Below are 18,805 nucleotides of genomic sequence, written 5' to 3'. Positions count from 1 at the left end.
AAAGACCAAGGATAAGACAGGACAGGACGGGATAGGCCCAGGACAGGGACGGGATTGGGACAGGCCCAGGACAGGGAAAGACCTAGAATAGGACACGACAGGACGGGGACAGACCCAGGACAGGATGGGGACAGGACAGGGACAGGCCCAGGCCAGGCTGATGACAGGACGGGGACAGACCGAGGTCAGGACTGGGGTAATGTGGGAAATAAGCCTGCATGTCGACCTTGGCCCCCTCTCGTGTGCCCCTTCTCCCTGCCCGCCTGTCCCATCCTGGTCTGTCACCCCCGAAGAAGCACAGTTAGACCATCAGTGACCTCTCATTACCCAGAGACAGCGGAGTCCTGTCTTTAAACCGCTAAAGCAGACGCCTGTGGCCCAGGGTGGCGTCCTGGGAAGCCTGTTCCAGAGTGATGTGAAGTGACCCATTTCAGACCCCTCCACCTCACCTCCGAGGGCATCACGGGGGCCGGGGGGCCGGAGGCAGACAGCGCCTTTCCCGGTCAGGGGAGGTCCTGCCCAGAGCAGGAGACGGTCCCGGGACACCCCCGGCACTGGTCACCCTGCTTCCCCTGTTTGTGGGCGAAGCCCGTTCCCTCCAAAACCTCCCACGTCCTCGGTGACGGCGGCTGTTCCTGTGAGCAGTGCCCCTTGGCAGAAGAACGATCAGGATCAAAAAAGGCCGTGTATGAATGTGTGCTGGGGTCTCCACGCTGGGTGTGGGGACCCGGCCCCACAAAGCCCACTCACCTGTGGCCGTGAGCAGCAGCGAGCAGTCCTGGCCGTTCAGGTACTCCATGGCGGTGACCCTGGTATACCGAGGGTTTCCGTTGTGGAAGTAATCCAGCTTCTCCCCTTTCTCCCAGTCCCAAAAACTTCGGGGAAGGAGAGAGGAAGAAGGTCAGTCGTCAGGGAGACGCCAACAAAATGCACAGGGCGATCGCCCCCCACCTGCCGGGGTGGCCACGACCAAAGCCACGAGAGCCACAAGCTCTGGCAGGGCGTGGACAAACAGCCCTAGCGCACGGCTGCCGGGGGCTGGCTCGGGGTGGGCATGGGGGCGCCCCGGGGCCTGGGGTCCCTCTGCTGGCCGTCCACCGAGAGGTCCGCCCACCCCTGTTCACGACCGCCAATGGGGGAAAGAAGCCGTGACAACGGGATGGACACAGGTCGACACAGAGGACTTGGCCGTGTGCCCGCAGACACAGAGCATCGGAACAACAGTGCTTACTGCTATTAGAACCTTAATTATTAGGACACACGACTGTCTACAGAGTCTTTAACATTCTGCTTCTACCTCACAGGAACTGCTAAAAACATAAACGTACGGGTGGCTCGCAGTCGTTTAGAATCTGAGGTCAACTTCAGCTCCTTTGGTGTCAGATGTAAGCTGTTCCAGGACAGGTATCGAAAGATACCTGTCTCCCTTGTTATTTACTTTGTCGCTTCCTTTCGTAACAAAATTAAACCCAACAAACCATCAAGGTGGACTTAATCTTACGGTCTTGTCCTCCTCTAAGCTGTGTCGAAAGTAAACATATTTTTAAGAAATGAAAAAGAGAACCTGCCCTTAAGGACATATTGAAAAAAACCCCCCAAACTCGGGAAATGACCTGAGCGTCCCTTGCTGGATGGGGGAATAAAGCTGGCTCAGCCACACACCAGGTATCGCCCGGCCTGGACAAGGAGGGACGCTCTGACACCTGCCATAGTGTGGACAGCCCCAGGGCACAGGGCTCAGTGGAAGGACCAGACCCGGGACAGGTGAGGTCCCCGGGGTCTCAAATCCAGAGACAGACAGCGGGACGGTGGGCGCCGGGGGGAGTGGGAGGGGGAGTTAGAGTCTGACGGGGGCAGAGTTTCAGATTTTCGAGACGGAAAGAGTTCTGGAGGCGGACGGCGGCGGTGGCCGCGCGGTGTGAACGCGCTTGGTGGCCCTGAACTGGGCACTTAAACCCGGTTAGGATGCTGAACTGTGCTGTGTGTATTTTACCACAATAAAGAAAAGGGGAAAAACAGAGGGAACAACACCCTGACCTCGCCCCCCACGAAGTGCGTACGTTCTCTGCGACGCAAGCACAGCACTCACAGCAAATCGGGGCTGGCGTCTTGCGATCACGCGTCTCCACAGGCGGTACCGAGAGCGAACCCCTTGTGCGTCCCCGTCACACCGTGGCTCTGAGGAGCCCACGTGTGCTCTGGCGCCGGCACGAGAGGCTCCCGCCAGCCCGTGCACCTCTCTCTCCCCCCCCCCCCCCCCGTGTTCTCGAGCCCTGCCGCCCGCAGCACCCCAGAGGGCTCGCGGCTCCCGCGCCGGGAACACGGCACCGTCACCGGGGGGCTGGCCGTTACCGGCTGAGACACACGAGCCGCCTGTGCCCTGCGTACCAGATGCTGTCTTTATCAGCCACGGCCACACACGGCGTAAAGGGGTGGAACTTGACCACGGAGGGGACACCGGGGTTCCTGTTCAGAAATATCTGGTCATCCAGTCTTGCGATACCTGCCCAAAGAGACACACAGCGATGGGCCTCGACGTGCAGAACCCGGGGGTCGTGGCGCCTCCTGTCTGGGGACCTGGGGAGGCACAAGGGACACACAGGGCAAGCAGGGGTCGGACGAGGGCCTGGCTCCCTGACCGCAGGGTCCCCCCAGCACGAGTTTGCAGTCAGCGCTCGTCAGTTCGTGCGTGCAACGACGCCGTGCTCAGAGATGTGCAAGTTGGTGGTTTTCGAAGAGAGCAGGAAGGCCACCGTTTGTAACTTAGTTCCAGGTCGAAGCATCGGGCACACGGGCCACGGTCTTGGTGGCCTCTCAGGGGGGTGGTCCCTAACGGAACTACCCGGTTGAGGGACAGATCACCACAGACGACAGGGAGGTGAACGAGGGTGTGTGCACCGGGCCCCCAAAACCAGAACCAGGAAAGAAGCCGTCAGGAAGGGGCTTTGAAGGAGTCTCAGGAAAACAGTAAAAAGAGGCTAAAAGGACAAGAGATCAAGATAGGTTTAGGTGGGATTTTGGTGACTCGTATGAGGTCGACCCAGGGCAGCCAAGGGACTTGGGGTCCCTGCAGCGTCGTCGGGCACCGGCCTGGCCCCTGGGAAACCCGGGGGGGGCCATTAGTGCTGGCTTCACCCTGCCGTCTCCCACCCCCCGTTATAGCACCAACACAGAAAACCAGCCGGTGACAAGGACAGGGGCAAAGGGACACACGCCAAAAGGTCCCAGGGGCTCTGTCTGTGGCAGCAGTGTTACCCGCAGGGGCCCCGACCGCGGGTGGCCGGGAGACACCGGGAACACCGACTCCCGGGTCAGGGTGCATTGTGCGTTTGTGACAACGCTGGTCCTGCCGGCCGAGGTCACTGGGGGAGGCCGGGCACAGGCGTCGGGGGAACCACCTCATTAAGCTGCAGGCACCCCCTCTCTCAGGGGGGCACAGCCGCCTCTCAGAAGGGGCACTTTCCACTGGCGGCAGCCTCTGCGCGGGCACGTGAGTGGGGTCGTCCGTGTCCCTGTCTCTGGTGGCCGGGTCCACCGCACGGACCTCTCAGGGGCTGACGTGCCCGGCGACTGCGTCCGGGAGCCCCCCTCAGCTGTGTCTAACAAGGAGGCCTCCCCTTCCCACAAAGACCGGGAGAACCCGACCCGGGTTACAAAGACAGTCTTTTGTGTTCGTCAGGAAAGCCCAGCTCTTTCTCCAGAGCCCCTGGCCCTGTGTGTGGCTTCCCCATCGGGGCCAGTCTGCCTTCCGATGCCTAACTGTGGGAGGCGGACGCGGGTACAGGGAGTCCCCTGTCCTGTAGAACGGGGGCCCTGCAGGACCGCAGACCTTCGAGAAAACAGCCTCCGATGCTGTAATTCCCAGAGTGCCGACGCTCTGGTGGCTGTTCTGTCCTCGGGAAGAAAGCCGTGGGGCGTGGGCCGGCCTGGCTGCACACGTCCGAGCGGTGACTGCCGGGCCAGCAGACGCCGAGGCCTAAACACTAGGCTGCTTTACATCTAGCCGCCGCCAGCCCCTCACGGAGGCAGCCTTACGAGGCGACTACGGCCCCAAGGCATTTTACGGAGAGCGCTGCACACCGAGGCGGCCGCACGCCACAGTGGCTTCTGGAGCGGCTGCGTGTGCTCAGGGACACGCGTGTCTGCGGGGACAGCCTGTCTCGTGGGCCCCACCCCCGGCTGTAAAGAGCGACCCTTGGCAACCGCCACCATTTTACAGGACGGAAAGGCAAGGCGGGATCAGTCCACCAACAGAAGGGCTGACAGCCCGCGACGTCCCGCTCTGTGCGGGGGCCTGGGCAGCGGGTCGGCCCGGCCGGCCCAGTGACTGGGGCCACGCTGGCTTCTCAGTAGAAGATGGAGGTGCACCCCGCCTCTCTGTGCCCCCGAAGCCGCGGGGCTGGGAGAGCGGGAGGGTGGGGGTGGGGGTGGGGGTGGGAGAGGGGAGGGAGGCTGCCCGTCCAGCACCGGTGAGGCTGGGGGCCCGTAAACGGGGCCTCTCTCGGCAAGTCTGGTAAAAGGGTCGGTAAAGTGGGACTCAGATACAGCGCCGGTTGACAGTGGGATTATTCCGGGACAGGAGGGCCAGCTGGGCACAAGCAGCGCCTTGCGTGTGGCCTGTGTCCCAGACAGAGCTCGGGGCTCCTTCCGCCCTGGGGGTGGCAGGGCGCACAAGGCTCGCTCGCGCGAGAGGCCGGCGGGGGCTTCTCTTGGGAGAGAGTGGCCGAGCGCTCTGGGGGCTCCTGGGGGCCAGCCTGGAGGAGGGCCTGCACCCCGCCAGCCCCACCACGGGCCCTCGGAGGCGCCCCCCTCGGGAGGCGGGCGGCTTACCCTTCTGGATGAGCTGCCGCGCCTGCTGCCTGACGTGGGTGTTGCGGAGAAATCGCCACTCGCGCTCCTTGCGGATCTGACTCTCCAGGTCGTGTTCCTCCGGGATCTTGAACGATAAAACACCAAGTGAGGTTCGCGAGTAAGTCACAGGCATCCTGTCTGCGCCTCATGGACCCCGCGTTGCTCACAGACGGGAGGTTCGCGGCCACCCCGCGGCCAGCACGCCTTCCCAGCTGCCTCTGCTCACCTCCCGGGTCTCGGCACATCTCGGCGACTTTCACGGTACCTCACGCTTTTCATCACTGGTACGTTTGTTACAGTGATCTGTGGTTGGCGCTGACGCCTCTGACGGCCCAGGTGACGGTCAGCATGTTTTAGTAGGGAGGTATTGTCTTAAACGTTTTTATCTGTTTATTTATTAGCATTATTTTTAATGTGTTTTTATTTTTGAGAGCGTGCGGACGCGCACGAGCAGGGGAGGGGCAGACAGAGGGAGAGAGAGGATCAGAAGCGGGCTGTGAGCTGTCAGCACAGAGCCTGATACGGGGCTCGAGCTCACCAATTGTGGGATCATGACCTGAACCGAAGTCAGATGTTCAACTGAGCCACCCAGGCGCTCCTTTTTATTTATTTTTGAGAGAAAGAGACAGAGAGGGAGAGAGAGAGAGAGAGAGAGAGCGCGCGCGCATGTGAGTAGGGAAGGGGAAGAGAGAGAGGAAGAGAGAGAATCCAGTGAGGCTCTGAGCCGTCAGTACAAAGCCTGACGCGGGGCTCGAACTCGTGAATCGCGAGATCATGAACTGAGTTCACTGAGCCGCTCGGGCATCCCTGAAGTATTTTTGAATTCAGGTCCCTACGCTGTTTCCTCAGACACGGTGCTATCACACGACCGGCGGACTGCAGCGTAGGGCAGTGACTTACACGCTCTGGGGAACCAAAACATGCGTGGACTCACTTTACTGTGGCTCTGGACCCAAACCTGCAGTGTGTCCGAGGTCATGACCAGAAAGAAAGGACCCTGTTCCCGAATGAGGAAACTGGGTTCTGCGGCCTGGCCAGGGCGCCCCAGCCCAGCTGGCTGGCACAAGAGGGTGGCAGACAGGAGTGCCTGGCCTCCCCCCCGAGGGGGAGCTGCCTGCTCCGCAGGCCGCTGGGTCTAGAGGATGAGAGGACCCCCTGGGGAGGGCAGGGAGCGGCACAGACTCAGGGGATGCCTCAACCCCTGAGGCCATGTGCCGTCCTGCTCCTAGGAGCCCCTGACACGGGGCAGCAGGGCAGCCTCTGCCAAGGCAGACAAGGAGCTTCAGGGACAAGGAGCTGGCGGGATTCGGCCTGAGCTGAGGGGGCCGGAGGCCGACACCGCACACACTGAAAAGGCAAAATCAGAAAAAGGTGGGCCGTGCCCAGGGACTTTTGCCTTTATCCCTCCTCTTGTGCCAGAGAAGTGGGGCATCGCACTTGACCAGAAAGGGGCTTATGACAGCAACAGAGGGGCCCCGGTAGGGGGGGGGGGTGCCTGTGCAGCCTGAGCTGACTGAGCACAGGGTGAAGCATCAGGAAACGGCCAGACTGTGGACGCGGTCAGCTTCAAACAGCTCCCAAGAACCCTGTACCCTCCCCAGCGAGCCACGGTGTCAGAGACTGAGCTCAGGTCCCCCCGAAATACGTGCGTGCCCCACAAACCGCCCTGTTCTCTGTTCCTTGGGCAGGGGTCCTTCCTGCTTCGTGGCCCGTGTGCGCGTACTCGTGTGCCTGTGCACGGACGGTTGTGTAAAACCAGCGTCCGCAAGAGGCCCGCCCCCCACCAAGAGGAAGCCGGGATTTAAGTTGGCTTTTGTAATAAACGTGGATTTCCTTAATCCTCACGTGCCATCAAGTAAACTGGATTGGCCCTGGGTCCCCGCTTGAACACCCAGGGTCGTTGAGTGCCAAAATACAGAAGAGATTGATCACACAAGAGAAAACTCTACCTGGTCTCGGCTGAGCCGAGAAGCCGGGCCTACCTTAACCTGCCCGTGGTCAGCGCGGTAACACCACACGGTACCAGACAGCCCGCGCTCGGATGTAAAGATGGTTTTCTCTGCTGGGGAAAGCACGGGGCGGAGAGCAGGGACGGTGGCCACAGGCGCGTTCTTAGGCGCCAGCACGGCTAAGAAACAGCACGCGTCTACACGGACAGGAGCCCAGACCACGGCACATTTCACGTGTCCACGCTGGAAGCTCCGTGTTCTGATTACAAAACAGAAACACCCACCCACCCTCCCCGGCCTCACTGCTGGAGCCCGTGGGTCCCTGCTGCGAGCTGTTTCCTTGCTCTGCTCCTTCTTTTTTTCTGAAGAATCACAACCCCACACCGAACAAGACAGCAACAGCCACAACAGACATCCACACGTGGAGGCGACAAGAAGAAATGGTGTCAGCTGCCTCCACAGAACGTTTGTTTAGAGGTTTGGAAATAACCCGGGGGGTAGACGGGGTAGATCACGGGTTGGTAACAGTTGGTTTCACTTCGTGACGACCCAGAGCTTGTTCCAAAAGACACGGCAAGTGGTCAGTAACGCCAACCAGAAAAACACTGAAAGCGTGGGCGGGGCGAGGATATCGCCCTTTGATGGAATCCGGTTTCCGTGGGAACACATCACAGGAAGAGTGAGAGGCGCTCCGAGCAGGAGGGCAGGACGGGCACTGGGTTCCTGGACGCACGTGCCCCAGGGCCCAGGTGCCCCCTTGCGCAGGCAGGGACCGGGCCCAGGGACGGACCTGGGGCTGCAAAGGACACAAGACGGCGGCTGCAAGGACAGGAAGGAAGGCGCGTGGACGTGCGGGGCCCCTGGCAGGCCGGTCGATGGAGGTGCCTCTTCCCTCCCCCCCAGGTGTGCTCATCCAAGAGACGGTCAGAACTGGGCCGCACACGGCTCTGCGAACGCTGCTGGCATCCACCTGGGGACGGTCTGCCCAGAGCCACCAGGACGAGCCAGCGGGATGGAGAGCCACAGGTGCGGGGCGGGTGCGGGGCAGTGCTGTGCGACTGCGGCCGTGACCCCTCGGTCCCAGCACCCATTCCCGCCCTTCAGCCTCCCGGAGACGCGGGGGCTGGGGCCTCAGGCCTGGCCTGTCCCCGGGGCAACCAAGGGCGAGGGTCAGAGGGTCCCCCAAAGGCAAAAGGGGAGACGGGCCTTGGGGAAGGCCCGTTAACTCCGCGCCAAGTGCTCAGACCCCGAGCTCCGTTTCCACCCAGAAACGAGGCCCGTTCTGACAACACAACCGAGTGCCTCTGGGCCACACTCGCTGTGACTTTTCCTGTTGTGTGAGAAGCCACCCCTCCCCCCTTCCCCCGCCACAAACGAGGACGTCACCCTGGCGGAGAGAGGTGGCGGATGCCGGCAGCAGGTGCGCTAGTGACTGCCGCTCCTGACCTGGCCGGGCGGCTCTGTGCTCGTGCCCTGTGGCCCTGACGGGAGAAGCTCTGAGGGGAGGGGAGGGGAGGGTGTCCTGCGTGCACGGAGGCCCAGACACGGGCACCTCCGCCCCGCGACCACGGGTCCTGCGAAGCATCGGGTTGATGGAGGCGGGGTCCCCCTCCAGGACGCTCCCCCTCTCGGGGGCTTGGTCACAAGCCCACCGCCTGGTGGGGAACGGACCTGGCCCTGCCCCGTGCCCCTGTGCGGTCGGCCTCCCCCCGGCCCCAGGCCCGGCCCCACCCACTTCCTGCGTGTCTGGCTTCCCTCGCTGAGCGAGCCGCACCTGACTCCTCGTGTCGTGTGCATGTCGGTTTATCGGGGCGACTTTTTTCAGGGGACCGGTATTCGTCCCAGCACCGTTTCTCCACCGGGTGAAACGTCTGGGTTCCGTCCGGTTTCCGGCGATCGTGAATAAAGCCGCCGTAAACACGCACATGTAGCTTTTGTCACTTGTCCCGGTGAACGTCCAGCAGGGTTGCCGGGATGCACGGTCAGCATAGGCTCAGTCGCACGGGAAACGGCCACACGTTTCCAGGGCGCCTGGCACCGCGAGGGGCGAGAGTCTGGGCTGCTCTGCTTCCTCTGCCAGTGCTCGGACTGAGCGATCTAAAATGTCGGCCGTCGAACGGAAGCGAGCTGCTGCCTCCTGCGGCAGCTCGCGGCCCCGGCGACCCCTGCCTCACCGTCTCACACCTTACCAGGGCTCCTTTGCTGTGTGCACGCCTTTTCAGTAAAGGGTCTGTGCAAACCTTTTGCCCGTTAGTTCTAATGGTGTTGCGTCCTTCCACGTGGGATTTTGGGAGTTCTTTATGTACGTGGGATAAAAGGCTTTTATTAGGAGTTTTACGATATTTTTCTCCAGTCCGTGGCTTGTGTTTTCATGCCAATGGTGATACGCAAAAAGCAGTCAACATGACGAAACTCCATATACCATTTTTCTTCTGGGTTTCGTGACTTCTCAAAGAACCATCGCCCGACAGGCCAGAAGGGGCTTCTAGAAGTTTCGCGGCTGCGGGATTCACAGTAGGGCAAGAAGAGGCTCCTTGAGTTGGTTTCTGAATAAGGTGTGGGGCATGGAGTGACGTTCGTCTCGTGGGCAAATGGATGTCCAGCCGCTGTGGTTCCGCTTGCTGGAAAGACCATCCTCTGTCCACTGAAATGAGCTGTCCTGCAGCTTTGTGGGAAATCGGTGGCATGCACCGTGGCTCCGCCCTGGACCCCGTTCGGCCCCACTGGTCCCCCCCGCCCCCCATTCCACTCCCGCCCTCAGGGGGACTCTTGAAATCAGTGTGAGTCCTCCAACTTTGCCTTCTGCCTACATTTCTTTGGTTGTTTCTTTGCGTCGCCCCATAAATTCTAGAATCGGCTTGCCGATTAAAACAAAACCTGTTGGGATGTTGAATGAGATGGCATCGGCCCATACGCCAGGTTAGGGAGACCTGACACCTGGCCCACGAGCACACCTTCAGTGGGTTAGGCCTTCTAAAATTTCTCTCATCGTGTTTTGTATTTTTCAGCAGTTGAGTCCTGCTTGTATTAAAAAAATATATAGCTAATTTAATTACAGCTCATGTTTTGGGGGTTAAGTGGCTTAATTCCAATTTCCAGTGGTTAGTATAGAAATACAATCAGTTTTTGTGTAACGTTGGGTATTCAGCGATCTTATCTCACCTGTTCTGGCAACATCACGCGGGTTGTTTAGGATTTTCTACGTACACGACGATTCTGTGTGAACAGTTTTATTTCACTTTCTACCTTTGTTTGCCTTCCTGGACACCCAGGGCCTCTGGTAGGTTGTTGAAAAGGAGCCGCGAGATCAGACACCCTTACCTTGGTCCTGGTTTTAGAGACAAGACATCCAGTCTCTCCCTGGTGAGAAAGGGAGCCGCGGGTTTTGTAGGTGCCCTGCACGAGGGTGAGGAAGTTAACTTCTGGTCCTGGTTTGTGGAGAGTTTTATGACGATTATTTGCTGAATTCTGTCAAATCCTTTTTCTGCAGCTATTGGGATGAACAGGTAGCTTTTCTTGAGCCGACTGATCCATTCAATCACATTCAATTTCATGATTAATTAAAACTGTGGATTCAACTTTGCGTTCTTGAGATGTAATCCACTCGGTCAGTTGCCCACTTGGCGTGTTGCCCCTTTTAAAGTTTGCCATGTTGGATCTGTTAATGTTACGTTGAAGGTTTTGAGGCCATGTTCATGGAGGACACTGGTTTCTGGTTTTTTACTGTTGTGAAGTCTTTGGTTTTGGGATCAGAGTGATGCCGCCTTCCTAAAACGATCTGGGAAGTGTTCACTCCTTTTGTTTCCTGTAACAGACTGCGGAGGACTGGTATTATTCTGGTAGAATTTTCCAGTGAAACTCTGCTGGTTCTGGAGCTATCTTCTCTTCGTTGGACAGTTTTAGCTTCAAACTCATTTCCCTTAACAGATGTGGGACTATCTGGGTTCTCTACTTCGTATGGGGTGAGTTTTGGTAGTTCGTGTCTTTCAAGGAATGTGTGCATTTCCTCCAAGTTGTTGGGTCTGTGGGTGTAAAGTCTTGATGTCGGAGGTACCTCCGGACTCTCTCATTCGAAACCGGTCTGCACGTCTCTCCTTAAGTCGGTGCCACGCTGTCTCCATCCCTGCAATCGTGCAGCAAGGTTTGCAATTGGGGAGCGCGAGTTGTTTTTTTTGTTTGCCCTGGACAGCATCTTTCGTGCTATTCTGGGTCTCTTGCATTTCCATCTGAATTTTAGTCTCAGCTTGTCAGTTTCCACACACAAAAAAGGCAACTGGGATTCTCACCGGCATCACGTGGACCCTGGGTCTCTTTGGGGCCCTGCCGTATTAAGTCCTGTGACCCGTGAACACATGATATCTTCCCGTTTACGCAGGCCTTCGTTAATCTTTCGACACTGTTTAGTTTAAAGAATGTTTTAGAGAGACCACAGCTGACAATCCACGATCCCTCGGCCCCCGATGGTTTACAATTCAGCAGTGATTTACAAGGCACAAGGGCACCGGCACCAGGCCAGCACGTCAGAAGACGGGCAGAGGGGCAGAAGCGGTGCCCCGGTGGCAGCGAGCGGGAGCACGCAGTCCTCCCGGCGTGGCCACATGGAAACGTGGAGTGCTGGTTGAGCCTCCCTGCTGCCCACACACTTCCATCACAAAGCAAACGCTCCTCCTATCCTAGTGTTCCTGGAGGGGAATCAACGCGTCTGTTTGTTTTCCAGCTGAACGTTCCACAAAGAGCCAAGGCATACGTCTTAGGAACGGGACACAGTACGGCACCGCCTGACCTCCTGACGTAGTTAAATCTCACAGCAAACTAAACTGTGGGCAATAATCTGACGGTGTGACCGAGTCTGGTTCTTGGGCTATGTCGGCCTGGAGGTTTATGTACAAGAAAGGAAAAAGCAGAAGCCATTTTTGTGGAACGTTTGGAGACATGAGAAAACGTCCAACGTTTATAACTGTGTAAGTGAAAAAGCAGGAAACACAGCTGTACCCGTGGAGTAGGTACAATGGCAGTGCGTGTGGGGTGGGCGGGGAGAGAATTCCGGGTGGTTTCACTTTTATTTTACTTTTTCATTTTCTGAGTTAAAACAATAGCTTAGCGCACTTTAAACAACAGCTCCGTCGACGTGCAGGTTTAACGCAGTGCAGAGCGCGTTCTGTGACCAGCCCAGAGACGCTTGCACCCCATCCTGCGTGTGGGTCAGTGCCGCACCCGTGCCCTCCGCCCCGAGTAAACCTTCTCTTAGCTCTGGCCAACGTTCACTGTGCACGTGATGCCTTAAAACAATCTGATTGATTCTTTCCAGGCTCTTTTTGTAAATAAACACTACAGTTTAATCTGTTCTAAGTTACCATGCTGATAATTGGGTTTTCTACAGAGTTCACAATCTACAAGTGCACACTGGAGGAAGGACAGTCCCTCTCCCCTATTTCAACCCCACCCTCTAGGAGTGACACTAGTGACGGCATGAACAGCCTGACGCGTAACCTGCGGGCTCCCCCCCCCCCCCCAGCCCCCACGCACACACCTGGACAGCACGGCACTTGTGCAAGCACGTGGGACCATGGGATTATGTGGCCCGTGCCATCAAGGATATCCACGCGTGTCCTCGGGCAGACGGGGCTCACTCCCTGTGGGGGCCGCGAAGGGCTCTATCGCGTGGATGCATCGTTAACTCACACTCCCCCTAATTACGAATACGTTTTTGGCTTTCAACTTTACGTGTTCAGAAATAACGTAACGGGCAGCTCTGGACACGTATCATCACAAACGCACACGTACAGCGGTGGTTTTAGGGTCTATTTCTCAGAGCGGGATCGTTGGTTTCTAGGGTATAGCCCCTTCCCATTTTGATAAACTATTGCCGAACTGCTCTAGACCCAGCCCGCATTTCACCACCAACAGTGGCTCAGACTTTCTTCTTCCCCGTGCTCTGGAAAGCCTACTTCCGGGAAAATCACTCTCAACTTTGTGAACCAGAAAGAAAAAACCGTATTGCTTTTGTAACTAGAACAGATTTCGATATATCTTTTGTTTTTTTTAAGCACCTGACGGACCGTTTTTAACATTCTTTCTGAAGCAGATGTGAGCTCTGTAAACCAGCACGGGCAAGAGAGGGGGCTGTGAGAGCTCCGGAATACAGTTCTCTTTGGCCACACAGACCTGTAAAAAGCCAGGCTGTAAAGCGACAAAAAGCCAGCAAATCTGTCCTCACAGCCACGTTGTGGGGAAGCAGGTCCCCCGGGCACAGGCTGCACTGTGGTCGTGCACCGTGATGCTGGGGTCAGTTCACTTCTCCGGTGAGTATCTCAGTTTCTTATCCTGACCTTTGAGGAGGGTTAGGGCTCTGACCTTTCTGGGGTATGATCTCAGCTTTGAGCTATTCTTAGTTTATGTGTGAAGCAGCCGAATAAAAAAAGTTCCTAACACGTTTTATTGCACGCGCGTCATTAGATGACGAATTAAATGAATAAAAGAACACCTTCGTGAATAGAAGCTGGAGAAAAGTAGGAAAACAATTGTTAAAAAATTACAGCGAGATAAAACGCATTCTCTTCTTAAGTCTAGAAAGGGTCTCTAATTAACGTGAGAGAAAAATCAGTCACATCCTCCCTCTCCCTGACGTCCCAGCCGCCATCAGGAGCCACGGGCAAAACACATCACTGCAGGGACGTGACGCCCGGAGCCCGTCATTCAGGCTACAGCCTGTGGGAGCTTGTCAGAGGGAGACGGTGCTTGCTTATTCAACGGTTTCCTGGCTGCCCCCACCCCCCGTGGGCTCAGCGCGGAGAGCAAGAGTGACACCTCGGAGGACCCTCCTTCCCCAGCCCACTGCAGCGTCAGTGCTCTGGGTGCGGACGCATCAGGCCGGGCCGCTGGGCCCGCAGCCTCTGCCTCCCCCTGCTGGCAGCACGCCACACCCTTCTAGGTGCACAGAGAGGACACGAGGGAAGGGGGGTCTGCTGCTGCTGCACGGGAAAAGGGGAGGGTGCTGGCTTTGGGGGTGCACGTGGTCACACAGGATAAAACCCCAGGCCTGGGCTCAGGAAGCTGCCTAAGTACCTGTGCCAAGGACAGGAAACCGGACCCTGGGAGGACCGAGCTCGTCTAAGAGAAAGGAGCCCGGGGCGCCTGTGCCCCCTTTTCCTGCCGGCAACGTGGACGGCCGAACAGGCAGTTCTCAGACATTAAAAAAAAGCCACTCGCTGGGGCATCTGGGTGGCTTAGTCGGTTGAGCGTCTGACTCTTCATCTCAGCTTAGGTCACAGTCTCACAGTTTGTGGTTCAAACCCCACTTCGGGCTTTGTGTTGACAGTGGAGGCTGCTTGGGATTCTCTCTTTCCCTCTCTCTCTGCTCCTCCCCTGTGCGCGCGCACACGCACTCTCTCAGAATAAACTTTAAAAAAAAAAGAAAAGAAAAGCCGTTCATCACCACACCAAGCAACTGCCATTTCAGCAAGAGGCAGCCCGCCCAGGGCTCCAACCTGCTCGACGTGCTTGCCTTGAGCGGGAGACTTTCCAGGAGACTGGACTTCTGCTGATACTGAGCAAAGCCCCGTGTCACCTCTAAGCTATCAAAGGATAGATAGTTCGCCACCCACAGCAGCGGCCCCCGTGTCCTGGGGCAAATTCCAGCACTGGCTCACTGGCTCCTTTCTCCACGAGGGGCCCAGCGGCGGGAAGGCGCTCGAGGGCTGGCCGAGGGCCGCGCACCGGAGCCCCAAGGGTGAGCACGGGCCTCAGCCGCCCCTTGCGTTTGCTGCTTTCATACTTCTTTCCTGACTGTAAAGACGCTCGTGCTTAGTGTGGAAAGAGCAGGGGACAGACAGAAATGGATAAAACAAACTGGGGCCTCACCGCCACATCGCCCGAGACCCGCTGTCGGGCCGGCTGTTTCAGGCTGTTTTCTGTGCACAGATGTCCGTGTGGTGTTGCCAATGAGGACCACCGTGTAGCCCGTTTATGTCCTTTTTTTTCCTTTTTAAAAGTTTTAGCATGAGCACTTAAGATATTGATTTTAAAGCTCAATTTCTTAATAACGATAAACGTTGTATCAAATATTTCATAATTGCTAAGCCCTTAGGCCTATGTTGGGCGTTCGGGTGGATCCCAAGTTTTGCCAACGTAAATACAGGATCATCCGTGACTCCGATTATTTCCCTGAGTTGATATCGTAGTAAACGAATTAATTAGCAGGTCGAAGGGAATGGCTGCTCAAGGCTTCTGATGCTTACTGCCGAACTGCTTTCTGGGAGTCGGGTTCAGTTGAAAAATGAAGAGAGATCTCTCTCTTTTCAGCAAAGGGGCTCAATAAACTACGACTTTGTCATCTGCCTCGGGTACGGACAATGACTCCTTTGTGCTTTTGCTGACAAAAGTCAGTATCGTCATGGGGAAAAGGGAGAGCAGGAAAAGTTGTAATACAGGGTCCAACCACTCATGGAAATTACCTCGATGTGGAGCCTGACGTACAATTAAGAATAAGCTGTGATTTTCAATGGTCTGTATGAGGGAAGAAGGTTTCCTAAGAATGTGCTTCACGGGAAAGTCTACACACAAGGCCCTGTGGCGTTCCCGGGGAAAGAGGCCCGGGAGAAAGTGTCGCCTGTCCCATGCTGTCCCCTGGACGTGTGGCTCGAATCTGCAGTGACCGGATGCATCTCCCGCAACCAGCCAGAACGCACTAGAATTAGACCAGTGGGCAGGTCTCCAAAAGAGCCTGCTTCTTGGTGCGGCCACCCAGAGCCCAGGCCTCAGACAGTCCTCCGGAGGACGGCCTCGGAAGGCCACTGAGTGGGACAAAGCAGTGCAGAGGGCCTGGTAGCTCGGAGGGGAGGCGGGTCTGGCTTCTTTTGACAAGACGGGAAGGTGAGTGACGTCTGTTCCTTTCACTGCTTCAACCGTTCACACCGGCTACTGTGACGGCAGTATGGGGTCGCCCTTGAGCAGCCGCAAACGTGATGGGACAGGAGCCCCAAAGGGTCAGTGGCTGGGCTGGCAGGAGCCCCGGTGGGTGACCGGTTGGGGTCTGCCGTCGGCTCGGAGCAGAGGGCTCAGACGGCCCAGGCCAGAGGCCGGGGTTCTCGGGGAAGGAAGAAGGGGCAGGAGGAAGCCGAGGGCAGGGCTCTGCTCGAGGACACCGACGGGAGGCCCACTTTGCACCCGGGGGATGTGCACACTACCTTCATGACGGGCTGGGCAAAGTACCGGGCACTCCAGTCGCAGAAGCCCGTCTGCGTCGTGGCTGAGACGAAGCTTCTGTGTCCAGCAGCATCATCTGCATCGTCTGTGGTCTTCAGGGCGTTTGGGGACAAAGGAGGGTTGGAAATAGAAGGAACAGTTAGTCACATACCCGACACGTCTCTTTGCAGGCTTGAGAGGATTCAGAAGGAGACAGAAGGCAGCGGTCTGGCTGCTGAGAACGTTCTTCTGCTGGCCTCACCCTGCGTCCTGGTGGTAGGGACCCTGAATGTGGGGCCAGGGCCCAGGGAACCCGTATTAGGGAGGCGACTGAATCTGCACTCAGGGGACTGTGTCCCCCACCGGGGCTGGCCATGGTGGCTCGGCCGCAGAGTCTGTCGCTCTCACACAGGCCAGCGCTGTGAGGTCAGCAATCCCCCAGGGCCTCTGCGGCAGGGGCTGCCGGAGACCTGGTACCCGACTGTGCCAAGCGGCTCTGGGTGGGGAGCGAGACCAGTTGGGACATGTGGGTACTGAGACATAAACCACTTGATGCTGTCCCCCTGGACCACACATGTTTGTTTCCCACGGCAAGGCCTATGGCGGCCAACGTGGTCAGAGTAGGGCTCGCGTCACGGCACAAGGCTGGGCACGGGGGAGCAGGACTGAAGGCATCCCCCAGAGAGGAGTCCCTCTCGAGGCTCGCCGGGTGGAAAGTCCCACAGCTGGGGCACAGTGATAGGGTCTCCTCTCCTGCTTGCTGTAGGAACCTGTGCCACTGCTGGATCGGGGCCCTGGCTTGCGGCCCCGAAGACAGTGAGTGTCCCCTGCACCCAGATGCTGCTGTCTGGCCGGCCCACGTCAGGGTCCAGCCAGGAGGATGAACCTCGCCCTGGGTGTTTGAGGGGAAAGACAACACACGTCACCCAGCAGGCAGCTGTGAACTTCTTAAGACCACTGCTTACAGAGCCGGGTCACGTGACATCCATGGCAGCCCACCCCCTTAGTGCATCCTGAACGGCCCCTCCAGACTGCGTCCTTGACCAACAGAGCGGCAAACAGTCTGGGCAAGACAGCCAAGGCCCCAGCTTATGTGTTCACATCACCCAGGCTGACAAAGACGCCAATCCCTCCTGCGCCTGAAATTTCTTTTTCAGCTTAAAGGCAGAGACCGTGGCTCCTTATGTGGCAAATGAAACGTTCGTGGAAAATGCAAACAATCCACTGAGAACAGGTGCTTGTACGTGGCAGCTGCCACAGCCAGCGGAGGAAAACGCTACTCACCCAAGAAGGGAGAAAGCAAGTTAGCTCCGGGCGCTTATGTGGCCATATGGGAGGTGCCAGAACAGTGAGCCCGTGAGGAAGGTGCCAGGACAGTGAGGCCACGTGGAAGGTGCCAGGACAGTGAGGCCACATGGAAGGTGCCAGCACAGTGAGGCCACGTGGAAGGTGGCAGGACAGTGAGGCCACATGGAAGGTGCCAGGACAGTGAGGCCACGTGGAAGGTGCCAGGACAGTGAGGCCACGTGGAAGGTGGCAGGACAGTGAGGCCACGTGGAAGGTGCCAGGACAGTGAGCCATGGCAAGGGGCCACAGGAGCGAGGGCCCCGTGACACCGCAAGGTGGTGCCGGTACAAACCGTGCAGCACAGCTGGGGGCGGAGGGCAGGGTGGGGCCCGCGTCCCGGGCTGCAGGGTCTCCGCTCACACCGAGGGCGCACAGTTGAGCGTACCTGGTCTGGGCCCTTGTCGAACATCTTCCGCGTGCGGGGGAACTGCTGGGAGTGGGGCGTGTACTGCACCCCCGCGGGGCCAGGGGCGCCGGGGCGGCCCGCGGGCAGGTCTCGGCCGACTGGCTGCTTGGCCACATCGTTGGTCAGGCTGGAGCTGCTGGCGCTGGACGTCGGGGGGGAGCCCCTGCCGTTGGGGGAGGAAGGAACGTTGCATGTTACCCAAAGACAAAGCCCCTTGTCCTCACCCGCCCGCCCGGGCACTGCCAACCGACCCGGGTCGGGAGCCCACACATCGCCACCCGCCCGGCACACGCACGTGCCTCCAGAACCAGCCGCCACGGCCGCAGCGACGGCCCTTGGGGCCCCGCCCGCAGGCTCTGGGAGCGGTGCCCCCGGAAAGCGAGGGCGGCCCCGGCGGGCACGTCTGCTCGCCGCCTCCCGCCTGCGGATGCTGACGTGTGAGGGGCTCTCCCTGCCCGCAACTGGCCAGCGGGAGCCAGACCCCGGCTGGTCAAACTCAGAGAGGCTGCACAAGTCAGGCTCCCGGGCGGTTCCTGCTGTGGCACCTCGTGCAGAGGAAGGCGGCGCAGAAGGGACCCGCATGACAGACACGGGCCGCTTACCCCGCCTGGTGGATGTGGATGCCCTTGTTGGTGGGGCTGGCGGGCGCCGACTGGGTGAGTGAGGACGTGGTGAGGATACGCTGGGGCCGGGCGTTCACTGTGGCCTGAAAGAGCAAAGCGGCAAGTGGTGTGGACGGCCAGCTGCTGGCGACCTCCGCGGCCGTGAGACAGCAGCCCAGGGCGGTGGCTGCTTTCGATGGCTTCAAGATCGCGCAAAGGGCCTCCTGGCCCAGGAAATCAAGCACGCGTGGGGGACGGCCCAGGTGGAGCCCCTCCCCGGTGTCCCCCTGCAGATAAAACCATGTTCGTTTGTTGGGGCGCCTGGGCGGCTCAGTCGGTTGAGCGTCCGACTTGGGCTCAGGTCACGATCTCGCGGTTCGTGGGTTCGAGCCCCGCGTCGGGCTCCGTGCTGACGGCTCAGCGCTTAGAGCCTGCTTCGGATTCTGGGTCTCCCTCTCTCTGACCCT

The 18,805-nt window shown here is 58.6% G+C and overlaps 1 protein-coding gene across 1 annotated transcript in view; it reads right to left on the bottom strand.

Moving 5' to 3' along the window:
* Positions 1-18,805, bottom strand: part of RPTOR (regulatory associated protein of MTOR complex 1) — a 331,489-nt gene that overhangs the window by 17,966 nt on the left and 294,718 nt on the right. The window contains exons 22-27 of the mRNA XM_042965566.1: positions 18,339-18,442; positions 17,716-17,899; positions 15,986-16,096; positions 4,831-4,936; positions 2,389-2,503; positions 751-875 (exon numbers count right to left, since the gene is read on the bottom strand). Coding sequence (XP_042821500.1) covers positions 751-875; positions 2,389-2,503; positions 4,831-4,936; positions 15,986-16,096; positions 17,716-17,899; positions 18,339-18,442 — 745 coding nt within the window. The remainder of the gene's footprint in view (positions 1-750; positions 876-2,388; positions 2,504-4,830; positions 4,937-15,985; positions 16,097-17,715; positions 17,900-18,338; positions 18,443-18,805) is intronic.

Source organism: Panthera tigris, chromosome E1 (genome assembly GCF_018350195.1).
Source record: "Panthera tigris isolate Pti1 chromosome E1, P.tigris_Pti1_mat1.1, whole genome shotgun sequence".
In the NCBI taxonomy this organism is placed as follows: Eukaryota; Metazoa; Chordata; class Mammalia; order Carnivora; family Felidae; genus Panthera; species Panthera tigris.
This window is presented reverse-complemented; position numbering and strand designations above follow the sequence as displayed.